Source organism: Anopheles aquasalis, chromosome 2, assembly GCF_943734665.1.
Source record: "Anopheles aquasalis chromosome 2, idAnoAquaMG_Q_19, whole genome shotgun sequence".
Classification (NCBI taxonomy): Eukaryota; Metazoa; Arthropoda; class Insecta; order Diptera; family Culicidae; genus Anopheles; species Anopheles aquasalis.
In genome coordinates, this window is record NC_064877.1 from 8,017,501 (window position 1) to 8,027,500 (window position 10,000).

Consider the following 10,000-nt stretch of genomic DNA (forward strand, 5'->3'; position numbering starts at 1 on the left):
AATATTAACCACACCCCCAACGGGACCGCGACCAGGGAGGTTACTAAGTCTTTTCGTAAACGAGCCACGGGAAAATCACTGTCTCAAGTTCGGAGTAGAGTTGGGTTTTTACAAGTCTGGGCTTTCATCACAAAGTCGTTGTAACGGTTAAGTTTGGTAGGCTAGTCTCTCTTCCCATCATCGCATCCGCTGCCGGAACTCCTCCAGCTCGTGTATGCTTGTCGACAGCCGGCCGAATGCGTTAAATAGTGCCACGATTTCACCTCGCTTCAACTTTAACGACGGCGATTGCTGCTGCTTGAGCCGCGTGCTGATGCCGTTCTCGTCGAACTTGTCGTCAAATTTGCCGGAAAAGAGAATTTTCAACGCCGTCCCCATACCCTGCACCTGTAGCTTCCCCCACAGTCGACACTTGTCACAACCGACGCAGTCCATGATCTTGGAAATGTTCATAAACTTCTCCCGGAACTCGTGCTTCAGCTTGATGGCCGATGTACCACCGCCACTGAACATAACCGTTTCGTTGAAGTGCGACGGGAAAGCTTCGATCACGGTCAGCAAATCCTTCACGGCCATCTTCACCTCCCGATCATCCTTCTCGAGCCCGGTAAAGTACTCTTCGTTCCGAAGGTACGGGGCTGCTTTGGCCAGTGCGCGCAGCTCCACGAGGTACGCAAAGTACAGGTTTCTCAGCCAGTGTGGACCCTCGTTGTCGGTCATGTGTGGGCTAAAGCGACGCTCGAACTCCTCCATGTTCGGACCCCAGAGCCCGGTCGGAGCCACGAACCCTAGCGAGCCCTTCTCCGACAGCAGATAGTTGGCACAGAGGTGTATGTTAATGCTCGAGTGCAACCCCGATATCATCCGGTAAAACACCCGATGCTCAAGGCAAACCTCATTCCGAGCCATATCCTGATACGGGATCATCGCCGAGTAGGCACTCTTTTTCTTCACCGAGTGAGCTCTGCAAGAGAGAAGGACGGAGATCGATTAGTGGCATAGTGAAAGAAAAGGCGTGTCCACTACTTACTGGAAGCAATTTTCTAAATAAATACTGCTCCAGATGCGTCGTGCAGATTCCCCGCGGTACCCCGTGTACCGTTCCGGGTTGAGCAGCAGATCGACGTACTGGGCGCCCGGTTCATGATCGTCGAGAATGCAGAAATTGTCTTGCGCTTCGTCATAATCGGCCCACACCTGGAACTCTTTGTGTGCCTTGTCGCTTATGCTCGTGTTCAGGTAGCCTAGTTCCGCATTCAAGTCTTCGTTGCAGTTCGTGAGTGTCTGTACCTCTTTAATGTACTGCAATACGAAAGCAAAAGCAGCATGTGTGAGTTACACCTAATTAAACAAGAATGTTCCGCTCGAATTAGCCACGAATCGCGCGTCGCGTGTCGCGTGGCGAAAACAGCTGACGTGGTGTGCAGCAGAAGGGGAGTAGCGCACGATAGCACGATCGTGCCGTTATCTAACTTTTACCCTTGACTGCCTCCCCCCGTTCGTACCTTGTGATAGGAAGACACGTCCCCCTTCAGCCCGGGCGGTATGTCTTTCTCTTCGCAGTGCTCAACATGGCAAAAGCGCATGGCACACTTGCTGTCGTCGACCCAAAACGGGCACTCTTTCTCCAGGTGCACCTTGTAGTACCGGAAGAAATCCTTCACCAGCAGACTCTTGAGCCGAGGAAAGATCTTCACATTGTTGTAGTAATCCACGGTATCCACGTTGCAACTGCAGTCGTCGATCGTTCCCTGCAGCTGGAAATGGGAAAACCGCACCGGTTAACGGGATCTGCGACCCAGTGCCAGTGGCCTTTTCCTTACCTGACAGAAACAGAACCGGTCGTTGGTGCTTCCCTCGTGGTTCTCGCTGTAAAAGTACCCCCACGATCGGGAGGTCAGGCTGAGCAGCACCACGAAGCACAGGCCGAAAGCCAGCGATCGTCTCCACGGTGCCATTACGTTGTCCGGCGGTTGACACAAAAAGCAATTGTTGATTGTTTGCACCTGCTGGTCGTAGTAAACAATTGGGGCAACCCTGACCGCTAAAACTTTCCAACTGGCTGGTCGTCACCGCTTCTTATAGCGGGGCTTACTGACTAACGCAGTGGCTGATAGTGGTTCTCGTGAAACTAAACACTAAACACCCATTGAGACCACCGGGGGGAACGGAACTCGTAATGTTGTAACTCTACAAAGTATTGAGCCAGATATTCTTGAATCATCCGGACGAATTCCGGACGACCGTACACCACCCACTTTCTTGCCTTGTTGTTTTTGTTATTGTTCCGCGAAATACACGTCAACACCACGAGAACGTTTATAATGGTCCGGTTCCGCTCTCCAACAGCCCATTAACGATGAATTTTCCGCTCTTTTCCGAAGTTTTCCCATGATTTTGGATAGAAATTACGCCCTTTAAATGCAGGAATTAGTTTTGATGTTTTAATAATTAGTTTTTAATAAAAAAAAATCAGCCGAAGCAGCTCGTGTAGCCATTGCTTCAGCGAACATCGATTATCGACGAAACGAGCTCGAGCAACACATTTTCGAATTTCAGCCGTTACGATTTGGCGGGAAAAAGTAGAGAGGAAACGTGCCATGTCAGGGTCCTTCCGATTCAACGGATTAGAAGGAAGCACGCTGTAACGGACGCAATAAACTTTCCATCACTGTCCCAATCTATTAATGGGCACGCAAAGGGGGAAGGTGTTTATCGTTCCTAGTAACTGCGAGCAACAGTTTCTTTATTTAAACAGATTTCCTGCATTTATCTACCGGAAAGGGCCATAAAAAAGGATAAGCAAGGCCGCTTGCACGCAGATAACACATGCCTTCGATATCGCACTGAACTCTGATCGAAACGCTGTGCCTTGCTCCGGATATGAGTAATTTACGCAAGCAGGGGTGGTGTATTCCCTTCATTTCTGGCGTTCTGATTCCATCGCACGTGCCAAGAATTGGGCACTGCGCCGAAGATAAAATGCTTCAAAGTCTTCTGAACAGCGGATAACAAAGGTCGGCGTGAGAGAGAGAGAGAGAGAGGCCGATTGTACCGATTGAAAACAATGACCATACACAATAATTGTACGTTACTAAATCAATCGCTAAAAATGGTTGTCAATTGTACGTCGAGCGGATTACGTTCCACTTGACTGATTGGCTCCGTGTTATCGCTTATCGATAGGAGCAGCACCGCGGCCGTAACAGGCAAATGCTCTGCGGGCCAGTAGTCGCAGTAGCAGTGTGGGAACGGTACTCAGCATTACAACAACTCCCTGTCAAGGCTCGCGCACATTGCCTGTTACGCGCCCCGATGGTGATCGATCGATGCACGCAAAAGGGTTGCACGGTGAAAAGGGTTCACAGCATGAGGGCAACGAACACCAAATCCACAAATGCCCTCCGTGATGATACTGCGCTGCTGGTTTGATGACAAAAAATAGTTTCTCCTATCCCTGGCTCAACAACTGCCATCCTGTTAAATGACGCGATTTTACCAACATCTTTAGTACCATGTGTAGGAAGAAGCTCTTAGGAAGTCGTCTGCGATGTGATTGCGCCCGATCTCTCCCACTGGGGGCATTTCGTTTGCCGACGAACCGTCGCGAGTTCTCGAGATCACTGAGGTTTCATCGCACAAGACGCAAAATGGTCCCCGTGCACGGGTACACTAGAGTACACGTTTTGTCTAAAACCATCCAACAGGTGCGATTTACGACATCCCCTGCCCACCCCCTTTTTAGCGCCAGCCATTTATCTCCTTCCCCCAGGGCGGAGCGGCGAACCACCCTTCCCGTCCTGGCCATTGTTGCTGACAGAAATTGATAAGTTTCTTTATACAATACAATCTATCTGGTGCGGTGCGACGACGAACCCGGCGAAGGTTCCCCACACACCAACACACCCCTACCTGCCACATTATCTAGGCGCAAAAGCACGCGACACCATGCGTCAGAGAATGTCGTGTGATGATGACGGTGGCCGCGCGATGAGAGGATCCATGATAAGAAATGGGACCCACTTTTTCGGAGGGAAGCGTTCCCCGTTTGCCTCACCTGCGCCACCGTTGAGAACCCTTTACAGTATCTGATGCTGATCCTCTCTCCCTTCCACCACTTCACGCGGCCTCCAGGACAATCGTCACGGCTTGACCACGCATCACGCATTCAACTGTTGAGATATCGCCTTTGGGATCGATTCAGTTTAGGCTCGTGCATACAAGGGCGTCTCATCTTGCTTCGAAGTAGCGACAAAGCAAGCCACGCTGCAAAACGCTTCTTCTGCTTCTGTTCCTTGCGGCCATCCTCCATAGAGGAGACAGGAATTTTATCGGCCCCCGAGTATACGCGCTTCTGATAGTAGCAATGAGACGCTTTTTGTCTTTTCGTGACGCATATTGCGGACGACGACCGCACATAATTCGATTGGGTTGCTCAAAACACGACAAACGACAGCTCGTTTTATAGCATCTCTACCGTTTATTGGTCTTTTTTCGCAAGGTTTAAATAGCCGGTTATCGGCGATGATGCTCGTGCCACCACCAGCTGGGGACCTTGGGACAGTGGGGGGAGAACTCTCCTACGGTGCCCTCAAACCTTCCGCTCCCCAAAACAAACGAACGAACGTTTCCTTAATCGAGTCGCGAGTCGAGGTAGCCCCGCACCACTCCGTTCGAACCGTTTATCATCGATCAGATCGGATCAATCGCAAACAATAGTCAGCGGACAATTGTCAGCCCGGCCACAGCTGTGTGTGTTTGGTTGCAAGGTTGCAAAAAGGGAAATCTAGCTGTTGATATTACTAGCATTATTTCTGGCATCGTCATTGCCGTCGTCGTCGTCGTCGTCGTCGTCATGGAGAAGGAAGGCCTACTGCCGGATTGGCTCATTGTTGCCGTAGCTCGGTGCTCAGCGCTCTACAGTCGGTTTAAGTGAAAACATCGATCTTCTCTGTTCGCATTTCGCGGCACTAACCTCGCCGATGTCAATTAGACATTCGATGCACGTGCACAGCTTTTAGCGACAGCATTAAGCCGCTGGACTGACTCGATCCGATCCTGCGCCATGCACCGGACCCGGTCACTTTGCATTCGGTGGCGCTACCGACCTCTGGCGCACTTGTGCCGCAAGATTACCGCATCGCAGCAGGACTCGCTCGCCCCGTCCGTGGCGATATCGCGTAATGGCGTACGAAGGCCGGTCCGAAACTCGCGTTCCTCAGCGCGCACGTTTTAAGCGCCTTTACTGGATTACTTGGATACATTATGGACGTGGATTCACCTGCCTGCTGCCACGAGTGACGTTAATGTGCAATTTCTTTTTCGTTTCTCCTTCCTTCGTACCTTCCTACCTCGGTTTATCTTAACAAATATTAATTATGAACGCGATGATAATGCGTGACAGACATCGCACATCACATCGCGCCGACGGCACTGGCACCGGTCAGCCGGTCGCCGTCGCCGTCGTCGGCCACTGATACCGATACTCGGTGAAGCAGACAACGGATCAACAGGCGCGGATCATCTAATGCGCGATTCAAGGCGTGTATCTACACGTACCGCACACTCTGCTCCGTCCCTCTCCACTGAAGCACCCGAGGCGAACGAAGTCGGATATGTCGTCCGTGTTATCAATCAAAGATCAAAACATAACCCCGCTGGTGCGGCGGATGCGCTCCGCCGGTCTTAGGTCTTACCACCGTGCGTACGGGAGGTGTCTTAGCGCCCAAAATAAGCAAACCAAACAAAATAAAAAAGGCCGAGCCGCCAGTCCGGCCACTAATCCGTATCAGGGTTGTGCCGCGGTGATGGAAGTGTGCTCACTTCCGAAAGTAGATATGAGGCTTTCGCAAAAGGGCGCACCACCCAGCGTGGGGAAATGGAATGTAACCGCTGCGCCGTCACGCTGGCAGAATTAAGCCACCGGGGAGGGACGAGAATGTCTGTTTTTGAGTGACGAGGGGTCAAGAAGAAGCTCGAGAAACTTAAGCTGCCCCGGTGGGGATCGACTGCGCAAGAGCAAATCAACCAAAGCCAAAGCTTAAGTCGTTCTATGAAGCACGGCTCACCGTGTTATAAGTGCTGTAGTAGGCTGTTACAACCGAAATGTTTGCTAGTTTCAACATTAGGGTTGCTTTAGGTTTTTTCCTCTATCGCCTCACAAGCCTCCCAAACAGCGTCATCGATGGGTGGAAAGGTGTTTGAAGGACGTCCGGCGACGGTGACCTCGCAGCCATCATCTTTAATCACGCGCGAAACACTTTTCTGTGTATTTGTCTCTGTCGACGGATGGTGGCGAATGGATTCTCTCGTTGCTAAGACACCTTCCACCACCCCCCTCCCCCCACCCCTTCTCCCTCCTACATCTGCTTCTTTCTTTCCCTTTCTAACGGTCCATTCAAACGTTGCTGCCCAATATTTACCGCCCGTATTAGCGCCGTTCGCGAAGCGCGCAAAGAATCGTGTACGATCGATTTGCACCGGACACCGGTGGCACAGTCCGTCGAAAGTGAGGCGCCTCAATAGCACTGGCACTGCATTAGAGAGATTTGTTTGATAAAGTTGAGTCACGACGGACGACGACGACGACGACTAAGACGAAGCAACCGTGGCAAGTGAAGTGAAGGGTCCTCCCCAAAAACCCACACTCCACACTTGGCTCCATTTCCGTTCGTGAACGAACGGTGTCACGAAATGAATCGAAATTCGGTGGCAAACACCACGAAACACGTTCTATCGAGGGGTTAAACAAAATTTCGGACTATGTGTGCTCGTCGGCGGAGAAAGAATAACGAGTGAAGAAGCTGGTTTATGGTTTGCGCAAATTTGTCGCATGTTTTCTTCTCTTTGTTTTGTTTGTGTTATTAATGATTCTTGGTTGTTTTGTGTTTTTCTTTTTTGATTCCATACTTTTCCCACTTCGCACCCCACGAGTGCTTCTACGCGAGTTCGCTTCGGGACAGAGTTTTTCGAACTTTCCTTTCCGCGATTCCGCGTTTCGTTGGCGATGGCAGATGGTACCCTCTAGCGTACCCCAGCTAAATAAGTCAACAGGCTTAAAATCAGATAGTTTGCTTTGTCTTTGCTCACCTTCGCCCTTACGCGCACTGTTCGGACCGGCCCTGTCTCGCTACTTCTCGGTTTCTGTTTAATTCGTTCGCCTGTCACAATTGCCTTACGTTTTTTACTCATAAATTTAACAATATCTGCGTATTTCATTAGTGTACGTTTAGGAGTAAATTGAAACAGTTTTACTTCATTATTATTATTATGTTTGTTTTGTTTTGTTTTTAATTTCAGTAAATACGGTTTACTATTAACTTCAGTGGATCTTTAGTAAATCTGGGAGCCGCACGCTTGCACACCACCGGTGCACCACATTGCTTATTTCTGCACTCTAGGCAGTCCGTCCGATACGATTTCCTCTGGTCTGCTATTTTAGTGTTTCGGCGATGAGCTATTTACGTTTTCAAATAGTTATCCAGTCACTGTTTCAATGGTTCTTCGTTTTTGTGTTTGTTGTGTTGATTCACTGATTTAGTAGAACGGTCCTGTTCAATGCTATGTTCACGTTACGCTTCCCGTTTCGTTCCGTTTTTGTTTTTTCTATGTTTTCCATTTTTTTATTGGATGATTTTTTAGTCTGTTTGTTACGATTCACAACAAAATGAACGAATAGAACTACATCGATGAATATACAGCAAAAGTGATGAAATATTTGTATATGTAGTTGTATATGTATATATATATAATATATATCGTAGGCTTCATCCGACTCTCTTTCTTTCTTGTTCTCCGCTTATTATGCTTCTAGGTCTCTCACAACGCTTGACAACCTGTGTCAATAGTATATATATATATATATCTTTATATTTATATATGTATTTTCTGTCTTTTCTTTCGTCTTATACTTGTCCTGTTTCTTGTTATTTTTATGTGGGTTTTGTAAACTGTAGCCGAACGTTTGTGTTTACAACTGGTTTGATTTTCGATAATACAATGGTTCATTGATTTGTTTCATGATTTTTTTTTTACTCTCCACGCTCCTGCTGCTCCTCCCGTTTGTTTAAGTAATATTATTGTAATAGCAATAATTTAGTAACACTTGTATTTGCCTTTATTTAATTAATTATAATTTAATTATTGTATTAGATTTCGTTATCTTGTTTTTTCTTTCTGTTCTTCTTTGTTATTAAGATGGATTTCAGTAAACTCACCCTCATTGAGCAGCCCTCATTGCACTCCCGATATCATTCTGCATTCTTGTTCTATACCACTGCTGCTAAGGCGCACTATCCTACTATCCGGGCCTTTCCTCCATCCATTCATTTCCCGCTTCAATCTAGTTGATCACCGTCCACCGGCACACATCGGCCGGGGGCCTGATAGCTTCCAACAAATAGTCTTTTTTAGGGGGGGGAGGGGGTCGAGACGGTGGAGTAGATGAGCTGAGCGGTGAGCACGCAAGCGCCAGTCCACCATCCCGTCGGTAGGTGATTTGTACAGTCAATACTTTAAGATTTCGCCATTGTCTTCATCTCCTGCCGCCGCACCACGGTCCCACGGTTGCTCAACAAGTGTCGCTTAACTAATAACCACGATCCGCCGATCAAACTGGTAACACTATTATTGCATTTTTGTTGCCCGGTTGTTCTTGCTGCTTGTAACTATGCTCCTATGCTCAAAACACTCCCGGGACAACATGACTCTTCGCTAACGCATCACTATGTATAGTAACTGAAACTGATTGCAGTTCAATTTGAACAGCTTCGCAAGCCCAATAACAGCTGCTCTGCGCCCGGAGGCCGGTGCAGTGCGTACTAAACGCATTCACTACTGACTACTACGCTCGACGATACGTCCGCCGTCTATTACTACGCCCCTACCACGCCTTCTCGCCCTTTTTAAAATGTATCTCCGTTTTCCCCACCCGAGGGTATCACTAAGTTGGTAGAGCTAAACACTTAAATTAAGCAACAGCAACGCTCAACGCTTACTGCCAACGCCAGGCGCGCAGTTTTGTATGTGTTTTTTTTTTAACAAGAACATAAAAACAACAAAACAGAACAGAATCTTAAGAAACCACAAAATCGTCGCAACTTTGTGCTCATCTAATAATCGCGAAATGGTGAACCGGGAAAACGGAAAACTATCCATTAAATTATCCTTAATCTATTGCTAGACACTTTACACTTACTGCTCTAGTATTGCACCTGCGTGTTTTGTGCTCGTTGTTTCGATTTCCTCCTTCTCCTCCTTCTCCTCCTCTTCTTTGTGTCCCACTATGTGACTCGAGAGATCTTGCTTGCCAGCCCTGTTTCTTCGCGTTCGTGCTGTTTTTTTTAATTTCTGCGAAAACAACCTGCTCCCATGAAAAGAATCCAAGGAAATAACAACGATGGTGTCGAGGAAAGAAAGCAATTTTCCCCTAAAATACTGATATACCGACACCCGGTAGCCATACTGCGTACTAGTAGGAACACCAACCAAACCTCTTACGCAAACACTCTCTCTCTCTCTCTCTGTGTACAGTAACCCTTGTCCTTGGTCCTCGGTCCTCGGTCGCCGGTTGCTCGGTTCACAAAGCAAAGGGGACCCCAAAAGATAAAGGCTCCACCATGAAGACTGGACCATTCCCCGCGGCCGCTGCCTGTCCGTTTGTCTACTAATTTGTTAGCACGATTGTTTGGATAGGCACTGGAGCATCCGTGAGTCCGTGCCTGTCATGAAGTGCCACCGTCATCGTAAATCCATCCTGCGCCTACACCGTGCGGTGAGCTCATTCGTTCGTAACTGGAGCACCGAGCACATGGAGATCTCCCGCAGTGCGATCTCGCCTCCGCGTGAAGGATCATAGTCCTAAACCAAACAGACGCTTTACCGCTGGGGTAAAGTGTGGCCCCGATTAGCAGCAGCGCCCGCTAATGCCTAAGCTCAACTCAATCAAACCAACACAGCAAATAGGCGTCAAACACACGGTTGTAAGATAATGGGAGGGCCA

The 10,000-nt window shown here is 48.5% G+C and overlaps 2 protein-coding genes across 4 annotated transcripts in view; both read right to left on the bottom strand.

The window, feature by feature from the left end:
- LOC126571470 (ero1-like protein) overlaps positions 1–2,262 on the bottom strand; it is a 2,668-nt gene extending 406 nt beyond the window's left edge. Inside the window, exons 1-4 of the mRNA XM_050229995.1 lie at positions 1,824–2,262; positions 1,506–1,757; positions 1,031–1,302; positions 1–964 (exon numbers count right to left, since the gene is read on the bottom strand). The exon at positions 1–964 is cut by the window's left edge and continues 406 nt beyond it. Coding sequence (XP_050085952.1) covers positions 178–964; positions 1,031–1,302; positions 1,506–1,757; positions 1,824–1,958 — 1,446 coding nt within the window. The 5' untranslated portion in view covers positions 1,959–2,262 and the 3' untranslated portion in view covers positions 1–177. The remainder of the gene's footprint in view (positions 965–1,030; positions 1,303–1,505; positions 1,758–1,823) is intronic.
- A 4,546-nt stretch (positions 2,263–6,808) lies between these two features.
- Positions 6,809–10,000, bottom strand: part of LOC126571473 (uncharacterized) — a 16,113-nt gene continuing 12,921 nt past the window's right edge. For all 3 annotated transcript variants that reach the window (XM_050230002.1, XM_050230001.1, XM_050230004.1), the window contains exon 6: positions 6,809–10,000. This exon is cut by the window's right edge. The gene's annotated coding sequence lies outside the window, so the exon portion shown is untranslated.